At 35.5% G+C, this 21,293-nt stretch overlaps 1 protein-coding gene and 1 pseudogene across 1 annotated transcript; both read left to right on the top strand.

The window, feature by feature from the left end:
- The first annotated feature begins 12,267 nt into the window (after nucleotides 1-12,267).
- LOC104588846 (vacuolar iron transporter homolog 4 pseudogene) lies at nucleotides 12,268-12,995 on the top strand (annotated as a pseudogene).
- A 3,765-nt stretch (nucleotides 12,996-16,760) lies between these two features.
- On the top strand, nucleotides 16,761-20,936 carry LOC104588845 (protein BUD31 homolog 2-like). Its single transcript, XM_010246968.2, has 4 exons — nucleotides 16,761-16,919; nucleotides 17,525-17,643; nucleotides 17,778-17,965; nucleotides 20,593-20,936. Exons 2-4 carry the CDS (start codon nucleotides 17,550-17,552, stop codon nucleotides 20,746-20,748), a joined length of 438 nt encoding a protein of 145 aa, XP_010245270.1. The 5' UTR covers nucleotides 16,761-16,919; nucleotides 17,525-17,549; the 3' UTR covers nucleotides 20,749-20,936.
- Nucleotides 20,937-21,293: the final 357 nt, after the last annotated feature.

Genomic DNA, 21,293 nt, shown 5'->3' with positions numbered 1-21,293 from the left:
TATCTGTCACAAATTACCATAGAATTGGCTCATTGGTGCCTGTCGAAGGAGAACGCCCAAAGTTTGTGCAATTATAGATATATATATATATATGATATTGAAAACGAAATTGCCAATAGGATCTCGGCCATCCATAATGATCAAATTGGTGCTGAATTGGACCCAAATATTGTTCATGATCTCCAAATGATGTTGAACCAAATAAACCCATATACCAAGGTTTTCCGATCTGCAAAGGACCTGTTTCCCCCTGATCGAAGAATTGAGTTATGTATGAGAATATTAGAACAACGAGGGCCTAACCAAAGGCAGTATAATAAACCTTCTTGTAGTGAAGTAGCAACATTGATGGTTGGAGATGGCTCTCAAAGCACTAATAGGTGCGATGTTATTGTTTCCACATTGGATAACCACCGGTTGAAAAGGATTGATGAGACACACCCATGCTATTTGCCATTACAATACCCACCTTTATTTCCACATGGTGAAGATGGACGAAAGCTTGACATTCCATATCAATGTGTTCCCTGTGCTAGAAACCAACGTCAACATATGGTGACACTAAGAAATTTCACTGCTTATCGAATTTTGAGTCGTTTAAATGAATGCAAAACCTTACTGCAAGGTGGGTGAGCATGTCAACAATATTTGGTTGACTGCTATGTTGCTCATCTAAGGTACTACAAATCCAGTCAAAAGCAACTAAGGAGTGAAGTATATCAAGGAATACAAAATGCCATTAATGCTAGGGATACTACTGCAAGCTTTATTGGTCGTCGGTATATATTGCCCTCCTCTTTCACTGGTGGCCCTAGATACATGGTGCAAAGCTACTAGGATGCAATGGCCATTTGCTGAACATTAGGCCATCTAGATTTATTCATAACATTTACAGCAAACCCGCAATGGCCTGAGGTAATTGCAGCATTATCTAAAATGCCTTTCTTGAAACCTAGTGACCGACAAGATGTTGTGTCACATGTTTTCAAGATAAAGTTGAAGGAATTGTGACATGATATTAAAGTTAGGAAAATATTTGGTCTCATCATTGTAGGTCTGTAGAAATGTCTCATTACTCCTTTTGGTGATTGGATACATCCTCGATACTATGATCTAACACCTAACATTCAATCTATGGTTTCTAGATTTACATGTCATTTAATTCCAAAAAAGAGGAGCACCCCACGCACATATATTGGTAACTTTGGCTGATGGCCATAAACTAGTTACAAGTGATGATATTGATCGGATTGCTTCAGCAAAATTTCCTGACAAAAATGATGACCCCCTTCTATACAAAAAAATAGTAAAATTCATGATCCATGGTCCTTGTGGTAATCAAAATCCCTTTAGCCCATGTATGGTTGCATCTAAGTGCAAAAGCCACTACCCCAAACAATTTTGTGTAGAGACATCTGTAAATAGTGATTGTTACATTATTTATCGTCGGGGGAACAACGGACGTGTAGCTCAGGTTGGAATTCATCAAGTTTATAACCGATAGGTTGTTCCCTACAATAAAGATCTTTCAAGAAAATATAATGCTCACATAAATGTTGAGATTGTTGCAAAAATGCATGTAGTAAAATATTTTTCCAAATATATCCACAAGGGATTTGACAAAGTAACTTTAGTTATTCATAAATTGCCAACTGGTCACCCAAGAGAAATAAATAGTTATGAACAAATTGATGAAATCCAACAATATGTGGATTGCCGATATGTATCTACCTCTAAGGCCCCTTGGAGAATTTTTGAATTTCCTATTCAACTTAAAACCCACTAGTTGAAAGGTTACAATATCACTTAGAAAATCAACAAGTTATAGTCTTTAATGATCGCCAAAATTTAGAGCAAGTAATGTTAAGGCCTAGAATCGAAAGAACTATGTTTACAGCTTGGTTTGATGCAAATCGGATTTACCCAGAGAAGCAAGGGCTTTGACCTATGTTGACATCCCAAGATATTGGGTTGGGATAATGATGCTGAGATATGGACCAAGTGAAAAAAGGGCATGGCCATTGGAAGGTTATATTATGCTCACCCATCATCTGGAGAAAGATATTACCTTCGCATGTTATTTCATACATTTCATGGAGAGACATGCTTTGAAGACATGAGAACTGTCTATCAATGCGTAATCCCATGACAACTTTGGAATAACCATTGGAAAAATCTATCAGATGACTTGCAATATCGAGCTTGATCAAAATTTGGAAATTCTCAAATCCAACTCATTGATAATGAATTATAGAACTGGGCTCTACTCGAAACTGAGGCAATCTTGAACCAAAATAACAAGTCATTAATTGATTATCCTAGAATGTAAACCCCTTCTAACAACCTTGTTCATGGAAACTTGAATAGATTAATATGGGAAGAATTATCTTATGATGTCACTACATTAAAGGTAGAGTTTAAGCACCTACATGATGCCTTGAACCCACAACAGCGATTAGCGTTCAATAAAATTATGAATGCATGCACGAGCAACATTGGTGGATTTTTCTTTGTTTATGGTAGTGGTGGAACTGGCAAAACATATTTGTGGAGAACATTGATCTCAAAATTGCACTCTGAGCGAAAAAATTGTTGTTGTAACTACAACTTCTGGAATTGCATATTTACTACTAACATGTGAAAAAACTGCACATTCTACATTCAAGATTCCAATTGACTTAAATGAAACATCAACGTTTCAATAAGCCATTGATCTGCAATAGCTGAATTTTTGCAGGTAGCTAATATGATAATATGGGATGAAGCTCCAATGGCTCATCATTATGTGTTCGAAGCTTTGGATCAAACACTTAAAGATCTTATGAAACCTTTTGACCCAGTTGCATTTGATAAAGTATTTGGTGGTAAAATAGTTGTGTTAGGAGGTGATTTTAGGTAAATCTTACCTGTAGTTTTGAAGGGACATCGACAAGATGTCATATCTGCTTTTTTGCAAACGGCAGCCTTATGGGTTCAATGCCAACTCATTGAACTAAACATAAATATGATATTAGTACATTCCTAATCTCAACTAGAAGACATTAAACAAATTGCATCATTTGCAAATTGGATCCTCCATGTTGGAAATTGTGACATCATTGGAATTTCCACTCTAGAAGATGTGGAGCTCGATTATTTTCCAATACCAGACGATATCTTATTGGAGGACACAGGGGATGGCGTCTCTCCCTTGGTGAATAGTTCCGAGATGAAAAATATTTGTGTGAGCGTGCTATTCTTACACCAAGGAACGATGAAGTCGAAGCTATCAATTCCTACATTTTATCTCTCATACCCGGAAATGAATGCATGTATCTTAGTGCCGATACCACTAGTAATATTGATGATGTTTCTCCAAGCTATCTTAGGTTATACACCCTTGAATATTTGAACTCCCTAACCTTTCCTGGATTGCTAAATCATTCTTTGAAATTGAAAGTTGGAGTGCCTATAATATTGTTGTAGAATCTGAATCAATCATGCGGCTTGTGCAATGGAACTCGTTTGGTTGTTGAAGCACTCAACAAGCGTGTTATAGAAGCAAAGGTGATCATAGACAATCGTATCGGCCAAATAGTTTTTATACCTAGGATAATAATGTCACCAACTGGAACCTCTTTGCCATTTCAATTGAAAAGAAGGTAGTTCCCTGTAAAGCTTGCATTTGCAATGATGATTAACAAGAGTCAGGGCCGAACATTGAAACATGTTGGCATATATTTGGAAAACCCTATTTTTAGCCATGGCCAACTATATGTTGTTGTATCAAGGGTTTTATCTAGATCAGGCTTGAAAATATTGCTTATTAGGATGAACAAATGCCCAACAAGGTTTACAAGGAATGTTGTATATAAAGAAGTTTTTAGTGAGCTAATACCAACATTCGTATTAGACTTTATCCACCAATGATGGTCTTACAGTTATTACTTCATTTGTTACAATTACGAAATATATGAAAATTAGACTATTGTTCATTTAAATTGTACTTATTCATATTCTTACTTGTTTGGATTCTCATGTGAAACATTCAAAATTCAACTTTCTCTCAAGAAATCCTCTATGCTTATCTTGCCATAGCACTTGCATTACATATTACTTACAAGTATGAGATATGGAGGTTGACTTTTTTGTCCCTTTGTTGAATTATATTTGCATCATCCAACTCTTCTTCATTGTTTAGGTTAAATGCCCTTCAGGCCAATTCCTGTTTATCATTTGCACATTCACAAACTATACTGGGATTTTGAGGGCCGTTTGGAACATTTTCGTTCCAAAGGGAAAATCAACTTGGGCAAATTTGTAGGATGATTTTTGTTGACTCTCAAGTAAGAATTTTATATAGACTTTTGGATTTCCTTCCTTACAAACATATCCTTCTATATTGAAACAATGCCTTCCTTATCTAGGGTGATGACATAGTAGGATTGTTTGGAACCCTGATAATGATGAAGCAAAACACCTTTATGCATGATAATTTGCCTTCAATTAAGTGATCTGTATTTCATAATTTGTGTTGAACATTATGAAACACTTTACATTCTTTGATTGAAATTAATGTTATAGAAAAAAAACAAAAGGCAAAAGAAGATACTAGCTTGCAAGATATGATCTGGTACTATAGGAGCACTCGAACATCCCCAGACCAGATTGCATTGGCACAGCCCCTTACTATTTTTGAACTTAACTCACTGCCAACCCAAGGTAGAACTGGTTGCCCTCAATTCCGCCGGCAGGTATTCAACTCCCAGATGATAAAACAGTTAGTTTGTTGGACACAAGTATAAATCTTGATAAAATAGTTCAGCGCTATTGAATAATTGGTTACATTGACCAGGGACTGTGGTATGAAGCATGCTCTCTCTGCAGGAAAAAAGAAACTCCTAACCAACAAAATTTTGGTTGCTCAAATTGTTTTCTGTCAGTGACATCAATAGTGTCAAGGTAATTTCATATATTACTTTCTAACCACTTTCCGCACAGACTTGTCCTAAGATACACTGAACTCTTATTCTAGGTACAAAGTTTCCGCCTCTTTCCAAGATTGAACCACATCTAGAACTTTTACCATGTTTGACAAGCAAGCAGAATTCTTAATCAGTAAACCCGTTGCAGAGCTAAAGGATTTACTTTTGTAGGTATTGAACAAGCACTAATTTAAACTTAAAATTATACAACTCGGTAATTGCTAATTACCCAACCAAAATGTTTAGGACAACTAGATTCAAGTCCTCAACAACTTGGTTCATTCATGTGTATGGAAGCCATATACAATGGAGTCAGCTCTTGCTTCCACTGAATGTATTACTTGTATTTTTTTTTAGAATGCCTTTTACTTATATTTTCAGTTTAAGATTATATTATTATTTTCATTTCTACTGAAACCTACCATCTATTCTAACTTATTACTTACTCCCCATAAAAATGTACTTGCAGGCCCGGTGTTATTTGAATTGCCATCCTTGAAGTTTGGGTTTGACGAAGGTGTACACAATACCCAAATACCTTTGCTATATGAAATATTCATACATCTTATACACATCTTACTAACTAAATGCATGTCTACAAGTATTGACACCACACTTTATCCTATTGAGAGCAACTCCTCTGGCATCAATGCGCCTATAGGGCCAAATAGCAAAAAAATGAAAAAATATCTAAAACGTGCTGCATCCCAAAGGCTTCACGAATGCTATTTCATGCTGTCACCACATGTAGTTCAAAGTGGCAACCACTAAATTATGATTTTGTATTTATTTTATGTACCTCTTTTTTAAAATACTTTCACTCAAAATAAATTACTTTCTCAATTTTTTTCTATACAATAATTTAGGTTCTCCAAGCCCCTACAACGTAGGGGCCCCTCCGCTAGTATAAATATATTAAGCTGAAATGTGTACATAAGAAGGCTTGAGGATGAGGGAAATGGAATATAATAGTATTTTTTTGTTTGCCTTTTTTCATAGAAATTACAAGAATTCCACTCTCTACCAATTCTCTCTCTCTCTCTTGTTTTTTCTTTCAAATTACAAGAATACCACTCTCTCTCTCTTGCTTTTTTTTCTTTCAAATTACAAGAGTGCCAATCTCTCTCCTACCAACTCTCTCTCTCTCTTTCTTACAAATTACAAGAATGCCATCTCTCCCTCCTGCCATCTCTCTCTCTCCTTATAAATTACAAGAATGCTACTCTCTCTCCAATTGAGGGAGACCTCAACTCGGCATCTCGGCTACTAGGGAACCTGCAATCAAAGGTAATCGAATTCGAGTCAAGCTGAGCTCGAACTTCTGAGCTCAAACTCAAGTATCTAATTCAAATCGAGCTCGAGCTAGACGACACCTTGACCACTGAGGGAGATCTCGGTTTGGCACCTCGGTCATTGAGGGAGATCTCGGCTCAGCACCTCGACAATTGAGGGAGACCTTAGCTCAGCACCTTGTCAACTAAGGGAGACCTTAGCTCGACACCTCGCCTACTAGGGAAACCTCAGCTCGACACTTTAGCAGCTAAGGTAGACCTCGGTTTGGCACCTCGGAAATTGAGGGAGACCTAGGTTCGGCACCTCGACTGCTTGAGAGACCTACAATCAAATGTAGTCGAGCTCGAGCTCAAGCTCAAGTCTCTAATTTGAGTCGAGCTTGAGCCTGATAGTTTATGAGCCATCCCCTACAACGCAAGCCCCCTCCGCTATTTAGTAGTTAAACAAATATAAGCAACAAATTCAAATAATTGCTTCAAAGTAAATGTAACCAAGAAATAAACAATCTTCTATGAGGTTAATGGTAATACATTTAAATAAATATTAACTAATAAACATAATTAAATAACTACAGAATGTAAAAGGCAACTAAAAATAAATAAGCAAAAATGTAAACATCAACTGATCAGAGGAGTGTGCCTATTGGTGTAGTTAGAGGTAAAGGAATAGACATAATGGAATAGTTAAGAGATGGATCAATTATTAAAAAATAATCAACTTGAATTAAAAACCAAACAAACGTTGGGATACTTCCCATATATATGTTGATGTGGCATGGTCTGACCTATTTGACCAAAATGGTCAAACTGGTGACTCATGGCCTGGAGGAAAGATTAGTTCAACCTCCCTTTTAGTTGGTTTTTTAAACATTGATAAAAACCAACCTAGAGGTTAACCATTATTGTCTCAAGATCTCATTACTAGTTAAGTTTGTTATCATAGTTGAATTCCAAAAATAGAAATAAAAGGTTAAAACCCAAAAGCATTGAGTTTTCTTCCCTTTTTGCATTTTTTTATATTTTTAAACATCTCAATCATTATATTTAAATATTTAATATAATTTTTACATATTTTCTTCAAATTTTTTATATTTTATTGTCTTATTTAAAATTTTTTTCTGTATATTATTATTTTAATTGTGATGTCATATTGATCCTATTTTGGTTAATTAATTACTTGGTTGTCAAATAATCAAATCATTGGAGTTAATCCAAGCTTGACTCATTAAAATGAATTTTTGTTATTTATTCCATTTGTTGATGTATTAAATATGTTTGTAAGTACAATTTTCAATAATTGTTGCCAAAGAACATTTAAAGAAAGAATTCGCAACGGTTGATTCACATTAGTTTCCAATTCACTGATTTAGTAACAGTTAGACATGCAATAAGAAAGCGGTGACAAGCTTTATTTCCAATTCATTGCTTTAGCAACAGTTATAGATAAAATGAGCAACAATTAGATAACCTTTGTTCCCAATTCATTTGATTTAGCAACAACGTTGATCAATTGTTGTTAATGCTAATCTTTTGGCAACAACCATTTGTAATTGTAACGAAGTGACTGTTGCCAAAGGTCAATTTTCTTGTAGTGAGATTCATGTAGTTTAAGGCTACTACTAGAATCTCAAAACCAAGGACAAAATAACTATTGAAAGTAAATAATACAGTTGAACAATAAATAGAATGATTAAAATAACAGTTATAGATGTAAAATAGTCAATTAAATGCTTAGCATTTGATGAATGTTAGTAAGCTTAAATTGCTAAACCAAATGCAATTAGTAAAGTTAGTAATGTTAGTAGCATTCAAACTTTTGTAAGTAGAAAAAGTAGTTAGTAATGTTAGTGATAAAGAAAATAAAGCATAATGACAAGGCACATAAGTTTTATAGACGTTTTGCAAGAATCTCTGCCTACATCCTTGAAGATTTTCATTAACCAACTAGACTTATAGGCGCCAGCAAAGTCTTACAACTAGTAGTACTTCTATGTGCTTGTAATACCTCAACTAATAGGACTTGTAGGTGCCTGTAATACCTTAACACCTACTTGTACTTAAGAAAATACAGATGCAATACAAGGTAGGTTATAGGAAGAGACCTCTAAATAGGTAGATATAACAATATATAACTCAAATACTATTGACAATTGTCCACTACTATTGTCCACTACTATTGACTCATATTATAGATTTATGATTGACAATTGTCCACTACTATTGACTTAACATAACTTCTAAAGATTATTTTACAACAATAAAATTGTTTAATAACTAAAATAATCTTTAGAAGTTATGTTAAGTCAATAGTTTGTTTAATAACTAAAGGAAAATAATATAAATAAGGGCCCTATACCTAAAGACCCGTATAAATCACGACCTAGATACTCTCTCTCTCTCTGCCACTGACATGGACTCATTGCCATCTCCTCAAACCTTTAGAGGCTCAACCACTGCCTCAACGAGTTTCCCAACTAGTCAATCTGGCCTATTGTGCAAGAGAGACTGTGTTATTAACCATTTGTTTCATATTGGTAGTATGAGATGCTAATGTGAAATATCTTATATTAGTAGTATGGAATGTTTTGTTGTTGAGTATATATGTGCTTGGGTTTTCTTCCTCTAACATTTAGCTTTTAGGGATGAATTATTCTAAGGCATGTAACAAATGAAATCAGAGCTTATACTATGCCTCCCAATTACAATCATGTAGTGCAAGTGGTGGTCGGTATTGTAGTGTTTGATCGGAACTAGGGGGATTAGTGCAAAGTCAGCCTGCATGGGCACCAGGGACTGCAAAGCATGGTGGAATGTTATGATCTATTTGTCCCATATTAATAATATGAGATGCTAATGTGAGATATCCCACTTCGATAATATGGGATGCTGTTGTAGAGTATATATGTACTTGGTTTTCCTCTCTCTAACAGCTAGCTTTTAAGGACGAATTCTCCCAAGACACATAACAGACTGACCTTTAAGGTTGAGCATAACTTCAAGAGTTGCAATAAGATGGTTGTTTATATCTTAGTTTAACTTTAGTTTTTTTGTTAGATTTATATCAGATTCGAATGGAATTTGAATTACGATTCGATATTTATAACACTGATAAATTAACTGACGAAAATTAAATGATAAAAAAATGTTGTATGTTATTAACAAAATGAATTGAAAAAAAATAACTTTAATATTATATGATCAATAAAAAAATAAATTGAAAATAATGACTCTGGAACTTGAACCTATGACTCTTGTAAAAATACAATATCCAAGGCAAAATTTATAGTAACTAATTCGAATTAAATCAGACTACATAGAGGTGGATCCGTTTGCACTTTGCAGCTCTGGATAATTTCAAGAAGTGTCTCTCTGATTAATCTCATATACCTCTTAACGCCAATAATTCAAGAAACCCATGTATATCAATCCAAACTGAATCATCAACTTTCATTGGCATATGACCTCACACTGACATCCTTGCTTTGCTTGGGTCAGAATTAATATCACCAACTTGGTCTGATATACACCACAATTGACTGCTGGTGATCCATATTATAATAAAATAAAGTCGAAAATCCACTCAGCTTATAAGACAAAACTTTTACTGTTTCTCATTTGCTTCTTCTATATATCATGTACCAAGACTTGTTCTAAAATGTATCATGATTGATTTTCCATTCTTTATAAATTACAACTTCCCACCAATACAAATAGAGAGACGCATTTGACCGCATTTCAGGGATGCCCAAGAATTTAAATTAAACAGCATGATCTAACGAAGAGGCAGCATTCAATATTCTATGTTCAGTGGACGTCCCTTCGATGGAAGGAAAGGTCGCTGAATCCATAAAGGTTAGGTTTGTGTGGGAGATTAGAGTAGAAAAAAAAAAGGTGGTGAAACCAGGATTTAGATTAGATTTAATGGTGGGCGTCGAGTGGATTACACACTTTTCTTTTCTTTTCTTTTTCTTTTCCTTTTCTCCCACAAACTTTGGCCCCCTAATCAACTGCTCTCCTATTCAGCAATCCTTATCTGGTTGGGCTGCTTAAATTAAATATGCTGAATTAGCATTGATATTTATTATGTGCATATGTTGTACCCCCAACCTTTCAACTCCTAAAAGTATGAACAGGCCTAATGCAGATTTCTGATTTCTATTATAACGTTGTAAACATTCAAAATATCAACAATCCATATTCTATGCATCAACATCCGTCCATGAATTGGCATCAATTCCAAACTGAAACCTACCCTAATAATACTTTGGATCTACCACCCTGGGCTGAACCATCATTCTCTCCATTTACGGAAAAGCACGGACATTTATCACTTGGGCTCGATCTATTTGCAATGCAAATTTCATTTGCTTGTCATTGATGCAAACGTATGGAAATCCAAATGGGCCAAATGCAATTTTCGATTTACTGCTACCTTATTTATTTGTTTGTGAGGAAAAATGGAATTAAATGATGCCATGCCCACTTTATATGAAATAGAAGAAAGGGAGGATGAAGATTGTTAATTTCTTTGGGAGGAGTAAAACAGGAATTTTAATGATGTGGTCCCCGCTTCATGTGTGTGAGAGAGGACCGGACAATATTGCATCACATGCAAAAATTGCACTGATAATGAGGGTAAATGAGATAAAAAAAGTGCATATTTCGATGCAAGTTCACTGATTATGAATGGATAGATGCATATGTGGAAATTTGCATATCTCGTCAGGCTTACATTGCAAAAAAAAAAAAAAAAAAAAAACAGAGCTTTTTATTTCTTTGCATTGAAAAGAGTAAGTGAAGGCAGCTAAAAGACATTGAAATACTTTTCAGTCCCCCAATGCCTTAATTTGCAGCTTGCAGCAGGGAAAGGTAGATCCTCTTGTTTCTATAACCATATTAAAGCATCATCTCCTTCATTGTGTTTTGATTTCTATACATATGAAAGTTGTAGAGTTTATTAAAAATATCACATGGTCTATTTACTTTTTATTGATTCATAAAGATGCCAATTGTAACATATCACTTTAGAATCCGGATCTGCTCCGCACAGAAAATACTTCCAACATGCATGTCCCAAACATGATCTATGTATGCACATCTCAAAACCTCCTATTATAAATGCTTGAGATGTGCACCATAGATTTTGAATTTTTTATCTATGGTGCATGCTTTTTGAACTCATCACTTTAGCTTTGGTTCATGTTCTTTGATTCATTTTGCCCCATGTACAACCATGTCCCCTTTAGAGTCAGGTCAGGTTGAGGTCAATCCAAACCCAGATTGAGTTATTGAATTCCCAGCCATATGACATTAAGTTGATCGGGTTTAGTAAGGTTGGATTGCAGCTGGGTTTTGGGTTTTGGGCTGGATTTAGATTGTCCCAATTTCTTCACTTTTTTTTAACTAGCTTTTAAGAGTCATACTTCTCTCATAACAAAAACATCACAGCCTCTAAAATAATTTTTTTTTATGGTTTTAAGTATTGATAGACTTGTTGGATTGCTTGAGACCTTCAACCCAACCCGAAAATCCTTTCAGAAAACCTTTCTTATCCGATTCTTTGCTGCAGTACGTATAGTGACTTACGGAACTGTAAACCTGAAACAAATTGCAATAGATATATGGGAAGCTAAGATGAGGGTTTTTGGCTGCTTTTTACTGACTATATATATGTATATATATCTTAATCATTTTCATTGCTATGTAACAGCAACAAACAGTTAGTGAAACGGTTGAGCATCATTAATTATATCATGCATCCATGGCTACAATATTTAGAATTTGAGACGCAAGGAATACGAAATGGTTTTAAATGGGTTATAACCATAATAGCTTGGGTTGGCATGAGCACATCGGTCGATCCAATCTATTAAATATAACCCCACTTTGTCCCATTTGTGCGCCCACCACCACTATGTAGCCCTACAATACTAGAAGCTCCCCTCCATAAATATCCTCCATCAGGGCGCGTGTCTTCCACACTCCTATCTTCTTCTTCTCTCATCCTCTTTCCTAGCTTACTGCAATAGCAATAGTCTCTCTTCTTTGCTTCCTTACCTGAAATGGCGGATCATCAACAAGTTATCAATGTTGCTGATCAGACCAAGGTGTCAATCCCTGGTGCTGATGTTGAGCGGCTTGAGGTGGAGGAGGACATCAACTACACCCAGAGGGGACAATGGCTCCGAGCGGCGGTTCTTGGAGCCAACGATGGGTTGGTGTCCACGGCCTCTTTGATGATGGGGATTGGATCGGTTAAAGATGATGCCAAAGCCATGATCCTTACTGGGTTTGCAGGGTTGGTTGCCGGAGCTTGTAGTATGGCAATTGGAGAGTTTGTCTCTGTTTATTCACAGGTGGATATAGAAGTGGCTCAGTTGAAGAGACAGAAGAGAATGAGTAGAGATGGTGTAGAGAATGAAGAAGAAGAAGAAGAAGAAAGAGAAAAGGTGGTGCAGTTACCGAGTCCAGTGCAAGCCGCTTTGGCATCGGCCCTAGCTTTCTCGGCAGGGGCTGTTCTGCCGCTGCTAGCAGCTGCATTCTTAAAGGAGTGGAAAGTAAGGCTGGGGGTGGTTGTGGGTGTAGCAAGTTTGGCCTTGCTGGTGTTCGGAGTGGTGGGAGCAGTGCTGGGGAGGGCACCGGTAGGCAGATCCAGTGTGAGAGTGCTGACTGGGGGTTGGCTGGCTATGGCCATAACTTCTGGCTTGACAAAGCTGATTGGGTCCACTGGACTGTGAACGTTTCTGCTACTTCTTCTCTAGGTGTGATTTGTATTGGTCATCATCCTCTTCTTTCTTTGCTTCTTTCTTCTTTCTGTTGTGGGGGGAGGGGGGTAGACGAATTTGTATCGGATGGAATTATATATCTATATATGGAACGAACATCTTTCTCTGCATAAAGTGATTGTCAATGATATATATATTAGTAAAATATGCAAGGACAATTGACAAGTATATTTGTTTTGTGGAATTTAATTATTGGAGGAAACTTCTCAAAACCATGGTGGAAGATAGAATCTAATTACTTCATCAATAATATAAAAGCTAAGTCATTTAAATAAATCATGATAAAAGAGGGTAAATAGTTAAAAGTAAGGGATCAAAATATTGGTATCGGGTATTATATCGGATAACTCGGATATAGATATGGATACGAATATGGTTTAAAAATGTATGAATACAAACAAAAGATATAGAAATACTTGGATATGCTAGTGGAATGCATACAAAAAGCTGAATTATCTATGAATAAGATATAAACATATGAGAAATATTACAATGAACAATACCAAGACTCTAGAACATTCAAACATTGTACAATAATTGTCACTCTTTCAATTTTATAATTATAATTTTCAATTTTTTGGAAATATTTATTAATTTAGCATTTTATTTAAATAACAACCATTTTTTAAATAATAAATATGTTTTCATTTTTAACATATAATGTTTTTATTTTACACATAATTGTAAAATAAAACAAATAAATCATTTAAGGTAGATAAAATAGATTATATTTAATTTTTAGTTTTTATTAATTTTTTTGGGAAAATTAAATCTTAAATTATTCGTTTCAGTTTTTATAATTATAATTTTCTGTTTTCCATTAATTTTGTTGGGAAAATTTATTTATTTAGTATTTTTATATAATAACTCTATTTTTTTCAAATAATAACTATGTTTCCATTTTTAACATATAATTATGTGTAAAATAAAATAAATAAATCATCTAAGGTAGATGAAATATATTATTTTTATAATATTTTGGAAAAATTAAATCTTAAATTATTTATTTTAGTTTTCATAATACTATTTTTTAACTTGTATTACAGATGAAAAACAATCCAAAAGTACTCAATGTACAATTTTATCAAACTAGACATGGATACACCTCCATATCGATGTGTATCGGATCATATTTACCAATATGGTGCATTATGGCCCGATACGGTGGCGTATCGTACCGATATACACGACTTGTAGAATATGTATCCTGTCGTGACGTATCCTACAGGAAATTGTTATGGAATAGTGCCACAAAAGGCTAGAGCTGAAAAGGATGAGTTTTAGCTCGAGGCCTAAACCATTGTTTAATTAAAGACAATGAGGAGTGAGAACCCACAAATTCAATAGATCCAACCTTTCTATCAAAACTCAAAAGTGGGATTCTCGTATAAGGACCTAGATGGAACCAGCAAATCAGATAGTTTAAATGGAAAACAACCATTCCAATAAGATAGTCAAATCCTCTTAATGGCGGTTCAGCCCAGGGTCAGAATTTTTAGGCCCAAAGTACAGTTAGGGTGGACACCAGCTCGGAATTAATGTTAATTCACGAGCCGGCATTGGTGTGTAGAATGGAGTTTTTGACATTTTGAATGTTTATAGCTCTGCAGTAGAAGTCAGAAATCTGCATTGAGCTTGTTCGTACTTCTCCAAACTTTCTTTTTTCTTTTTTTCTTTTTAATTTCCTTGATAAAAGATTGGACTACTAAACACGGGTGGATATGAACTGAGCCGATTGTTAGATTATTCAAGCTCGGCTCAACAGATCAAAATCACAAGGCTTAATTTCATCCAATTTGAGCCTCATTTGAGTTAGAAATAAAATTTGAATTCGGCTCAACTCAAAAGCTCATATGTTCAGCTCAACTCGAATTCAATAATGTACAAAACTTTATATAAAAATTAATTATTTCTTATTATACATATAAAGATTAAAAACATTATACATAAGCATAAGTAGGCTTGCAATGAGTTTCAAACTTTGAGCTTCGACTTGAAACTCAATTTAGGCCTCGTATGATTGCACTTTTTAGAGGTCTGAATCTGAAAATGTTGTTTTTCAAATCCTCACACTTGTTTGGTTTTACCTATTAAACTTGATCTGAATCTTATTTTCATATCTGAAAATAATAGAGATTGGGCCGGCTCGTAATGTGCTCAGATGTGTTTCAGAGCCGGTGCATAGCCCAAAATACCCTTACAATATTTTGGAAATGACGTGCACTACCCCTATCTCCTCGCGCACTCAGACTCGTTTCGTTTCTCTCTTGCTTTCTCCCCCTATCTTCCCACCACCACCACCGCAAGTTGCAGCAGTGGTTCTCTCTCTCTCTCTCTCTCTCTCTCCCTCTCTCTCTCTCTCTCTCTCCCTCTCTATATCTCTCTTTCTCTCTCTCTTTCTCCATCCTATCTTCCCTCCACCGCCACTGCAAGTTGTAATGGAAGCTCTCTCTCCCCCTGTCTTCCCGGTTCTCTCTCTCACTCTCTCTCTCTCCCACTGTCTTCCCGGTTCTCTCTCTCGCTCTCGCTCTCTCTCCCCTGTCTTCCCGGTTCTCTCTCTCTCCACCCTGTCTCCACCTTGTCTTCTTGCCACCGCCACTACAAGTTGCAGTTTTAAAAAGTTGAAAATATAAAACAATCGTATACTCTTATGTGTTTCTATTAGGGTCATTTACTAGAACACACCTTACAGTTTTACATATTTACTTAAACCTACCTTATAGTTTTCATTTTACTAAAATATCCCATATATTTTACAACTTATTTACTTAATCAACATTTCATTAAGGAGTGTTTGTTTTTCCATTAGGCCCATGATTTTTTATTCCAAAAATACCCGTAACACTTTTTTATACAGAAAACAAAATTGGCCAAATATAGCCAATAGAGTGATTGCTCGTGTCTCATTAAAGGCAAAAATGGTATTTTTATTTCTATTTTCTTTTGATTAAATTTATTTAAATGAACATTAGGGTCAACACTGTCATTTTTCATTATCATCTAATGGAAGATTGATTAAATCCATTGCAAATTATAAGTGGTGTTTTAGTAAAATGCTAACAATAGAGTAGATTTTAGTAAATCCATGAAACTACAAGGGTACTTTTAGTAAATGACCCTTTCTATTATTTATCTTTCGCTTAACAAATCTCGTGCATCACACGGATCCCTCCTAGTATATATATAATAGCTTTTAATCAAATTCAGATTATTGAATTGGATGAACTTAAATCCCTATCCAGTCCAATTAATAGTCAAATACATGTTTTAATATTGAAATATCACACTTTTTTGAGTCTACTAACAGTATCGGGAGGGGGGTAAAGTTAATAAACATGAATGAGGCCAAAATAGAAATGTATATATATATATATATATATATATATATATGAAAATCGTGGAAATTCTTATTCTTAAGCTTGTCACTATACGTGTGATCTCGTGTGTTGATATTTTATAATTTATGCACATGGAACAATCATCAAATGTATCGTATTCGTATCAATGGACCTCAAAACGCTTAGATAAACCGATAAAAAAAATTAAAAGTTGGTGGTTTTTATAGGTGGTGGGAACTGGTCTTGACTTCTTATGCCAGTGTTATGTATATGGGTTAGCCCAGCCCAGCAAGGGTATAGGCTTGGATAAGGTTGAGGGCCTCGTGACCTTAGGCTTGGATGGGTTGGGCCAGCCCATATGTAATTTTCTAAAGTTATTGCCTGAGTCTGACTGGCTGAATAAAGCGGCTCTGCCGAGGCTGAATGCAGACTCGCTCCTATAGACTAGAACATGGTTTCCGATTTCTCTCTCCTCCCCTTCCTGTTCAGTAGTTTTTGATGAAAAGAAGAGACACAGATTTACTAGAAAATCGATCAAAGGCAAGTTGCTTTCTACTTAATATCCCAACACTCATTTCTTCTTTTACCGCCATTTTGTCATATTATCAAAGCTTCGCCTTCTGTTCGCCAAGATGTTTAAACCTTAAATTGCTTTTTTTCACTTTTTGTTATCTTGGGTCAGTTGCACAAGCTACATTACTCAGCTGGTTTTGATAGGTTGCATTTTCTAGTTTGGCATCTTGCACATAAGCACTTTTGCATATGATATTCTTGCAAGTCTACATTCTAGAGTAACCATTAACATTGATTATTGGGGCACTCGTTTCTGGTTCTCTCGACATGACATGCGTATCTTTTGTTTGATTAATTGACTGTTAGAAGGTCTCGAGTCTCCAAAACCAAACGGTCAGCCTAACCCGACAAGATCCATCATTTCTTACAAAGGAACACAATTAATCTGCCTCCATGTCTCAGGTTCATTTTTCCCAGACCAAATTTACTATGAGTCGGCATCAGCAGAACATATTTACCAACCCAAAATGTCCCCACTCTTTGCTACCGCTAGCTCTACGTCATAATTATAACTGTCTGAGTTTTGGCTGTTGACCGGAAATTTCTTTCTTGGCAAATGGCAATTTTCGCAGCATCTCCACTAGACTAATTCGAAGGATGCCAAAGACAAAGACTAACCGTCTCAAATATCCTGATGGGTGGGAGCTAATAGAACCTACTCTGAATGAAATGGAAGCACGAATGCGAGAAGGTTAGATCTACAACCACTACATGGTAGAGTTGATTCTGTAGAAGCTATGAATAGCTTCAATTTTCTTTTGGCATATATAATCAGTTGTCTTAAAAGCTTTTACATTCTAAAGTATGTTTTACATTGATAAACAGCTGACACAAATCCACATGATGGGAAAAGAAAATGTGAGGCGCTATGGCCAATTTTTAGAATAGCCCATCAAAGAAGCCGATACATATTTGATCTTTTTCATGTCAGGAGGGAAATTTCTAGGGAGTTGTATGAGTTTTGCTTGGACCAAGGCTATGCTGACCGCAATTTAATTGCCAAGTGGAAAAAGGTCAGTGTTGATATCTATTATGCAAGGAACAGAATGATAGGGCATCTTTGTGTGGAAGAATCTTTGCTTGCATAATGACATTCTTTCAGTTTCAGCCTTAATTAACATATGCTACCAAGTATTAGGACTGGACTTCCTTTTAATTCTTGACGCCATAGGTACCATAGTATATATGTATATCACATAGATTAAATTTGTGTATAATTCAGCCCCAAAGGGTCATTACCCATTTATGGTCCTGGCTAGCAGCTGCATGCGGTCGTAGGAGGGGTAGACTGGATATGGACCTAACTTTTGACTTTTTCTTTGCACAGAGTGGTCACAACCCAAGGTTTTACCCTTGCACCAATAATAAAAATTTTTCTAAAAATTCAGTCAAATAAATGTGGTATGGTAAAAGGATTGGCTAGAGATGAATATGTGTTTAATTACAAAATATGGAATGAAAATCTTACCATATATTTTATATAAATGTATGTAAATCCATTGATAGAGGGTGGGCCTTGGCACAACAGTTGGATTGCTCAATTGCGACTTGGGTGACCAGGATTCAAATCTTGGAAACAGCCTCTCTGTATGTGCAGAGTTAAGGCTACATACATCTGTCCCTCCCCAGACCCCGCATTGGTGGGGGCCTCATGCATTGGGCTGCCTTTATGTAAATCCATTAAAAATATGTAAATGTATAAATTTAAGTATATTTAAATATTTGGAATATATATTAAACGTTAAACTATCCTGAACTTTTGTCGCATTTTTGAAAATGTGCATTACTTGAGTACAGTGTATGCCAGATGTGCTGATGCCTCTGAAGTATATGCCTTAGGTCCATGAGCTGCCTCATATGCCTTTTGCATGAGATCTGCTAGAAGCGTATGCCTCATGCACACCTCATACGAAAAAGGGAAAAAGAAAGAAGAGGAAAGGAAAGCTGGGAAGGGAAAGAAAGAAAGAGAAGAAAGATAAGAAAAAAGAAAAAAAAGGAAAGGAAAGAAAGTTTGGGAGAAAGAAAGAGAAGAAAAAAAAAAAAGAAAAAAGAAAGAAAAGAAAAGGAAAGGGAAAGGAAAGAAAGTTTGGGCCAGGGGCTCCGCCCCTAGACTTCCCACCTCCCCCCCCCCCCCCCCTTTCAGCTAATGTTATGCATCTTCATTCTTGTTAATACAAGACATCTTTCATAAAAAAAAAAAAAAGAAAAAAAGAGAAAACCCGATAAGATCCTCCTTCTTCTTCCTCCTCATACCCCTCCTCTCAAGGAAGCTTATGCCTCTTAAATTTTGAACTATGCTTCACCCTTCTAGGCAGTGAAATGCTTCATATAACACCTGCACATTTTAAAACATTGCTTGTATATATTATGGTTTTCATTCTGTTAATTCATCAAAAATATATAATATGATTTTTATGAAAAATCACTTATTTTTTTGTATCTTTGAAAAGTATTACATTCAATATGGTTTTGTTTAAAAATAAAAAATATGTATAATATGCATATTATATATACTCTCTATAGTATCTGAGTCAGCTTACCCATAATGTCTATTAGATACAAATCTATCTCTTTGATATATAATACAAAGCATTTACCATTTCTCAAGGGAAAAAGAATGTGTAAGAATGTTAGGAACAAAATTTTGTTACTTAATACCTGAAATAGTGGCATCAACACAGGGTATACGAAGGATGCAGCCTTTTGTTTCTGTAAATGTAGTAGCTTGCATCTTGAAAATTGAGGGTATTCTTTGATGGCCAGAAAAATAGTGTGGGTGGTCCATGAATTCCCTTCAACTTTGGATTCTTGGGATTATTTTCAAAATTTGAAAAAGATCCTAATCTGGGATTTTATGGATATAGGTCTCAAGCCCCTTGGACATGAATTCCAATGGTGGGGGTCGGATAGATGTCTCACTTCTGTCCCCACTAAAATAGAAGTCCTCATCTTATTCTGGTGGATATAACAAAATATCTGTCATACTTCTGAAGTTCCTTGAAATCAACTTTCATTGGCTGACGCCTATTATTCCAATTTCCATTTGAAGCCGGCAGATCCATTAACTTTAAACAATTTAAAACACAATAATGATAGAGAAGTCTTAGAAAAAAGTATTTTGAGTTTGGCAATTCCTTGTTTTAGAACTGATTTAGTTGTCATTTAGGAGGGCTTTCATGCTTGAATCGACTTTTTCCATGACATGGTTTTAATGCTGCTCTAAAACTATAATATCAAATACTTAGATATATATTGTTGTGGCCCCACCTTGAATTAGATGAAGTGATATTGTGGTGGGGCCACAACAATACATTGAAGGCCAGGATTATGCCCTGTGCTAAGACCATGTCATAGCAGAAGTGAAATCTTCATGCTATGGCTTTTGGCTTTGCAAGGTGAGGTCCATCTGGAAATTTTATAAGCAATGTTTGGTATAAAGGAAAAAAAATAAAAATCTAGAGAGCCAGACATCGTACAGCCATTTGTGCAGCTCTGTGTTGAAGTCTCTGTCTCTTCCAGTTGCATCTTCTTCAAAGCAGCTACTCATTAAATACTACTACAACCAATTTCTGTCTTTGCATGATTTGGTAACGAATTTCTTTTACAAACTTTGTTTTTTAACATGATTGTGATCTTGCAGGCTGGTTATGAACGACTTTGCTGTTTACATTGCATACAAACTCGTGATCACAACTTTGGCACCACATGTGTGTGCCGTGTTCCCCAACACCTGAGGGAGGAAAAGGTCATTGAATGCATTCACTGTGGCTGTAGGGGATGCGCTAGTGGAGACTAATCTTAACATGTTAATATTTGGCATATTCCATATTTGAAGTCTCTAGATTTCAGATTTCAAACTTGGATGAACTTGTTAATTATTGTATTTCAGAGCTGGAGTGAATGTCAAGAACAATGGATCTTAGACTCATCCGATGTAAGAATCATCTTCCCTTTCTATGGTATAGAAAATTTGAGCTTTTCAGACTCCTGTCTTGAGATGGATGAAGAAAGCACTATCTACATTCTCATTTGTCTAGTAATAGAATCATAGATCATTTATGTTGAATTAAAAGGATATTTTTGCTAATGTTTTCACTGTATTTTTATGTACCTTATACAACTATAATGTTTTAATTTTATGCATTGTTATGTTACCTAAACTTGCTAGATGCATTGGCTATAAGACTATAGCCCTATTAAACATGGGAAAAACCAGGGGGTAATGATCCCCTGAATTTTTTATTTTTGTCTTAGATATGGTGACCTCTCTGCCAAATAATAAAATTTGCATTACCAAAGGAAAATTCATGTCATCTTTATGTGTGTGTGTTTAGACAGATA

Source organism: Nelumbo nucifera, chromosome 1, assembly GCF_055504915.1.
Source record: "Nelumbo nucifera cultivar China Antique chromosome 1, China Antique-T2T, whole genome shotgun sequence".
Classification (NCBI taxonomy): Eukaryota; Viridiplantae; Streptophyta; class Magnoliopsida; order Proteales; family Nelumbonaceae; genus Nelumbo; species Nelumbo nucifera.
Note: the sequence above shows the minus strand (reverse complement) of the source record. Positions and strands in the feature narration are given on the sequence as shown.

Bases quoted from the DNA above. Each gene is read 5' to 3' on its own strand.
- LOC104588845 (XM_010246968.2), top strand. From the start codon at position 17,550: ATGCCAAAGACAAAGACTAACCGTCTCAAATATCCTGATGGGTGGGAG. The intron at 17,644-17,777 runs GTTAGATCTACA...ATTGATAAACAG, and splicing joins GGAAGCACGAATGCGAGAAG to CTGACACAAATCCACATGAT. The intron at 17,966-20,592 runs GTCAGTGTTGAT...GTGATCTTGCAG, and splicing joins TAATTGCCAAGTGGAAAAAG to GCTGGTTATGAACGACTTTG.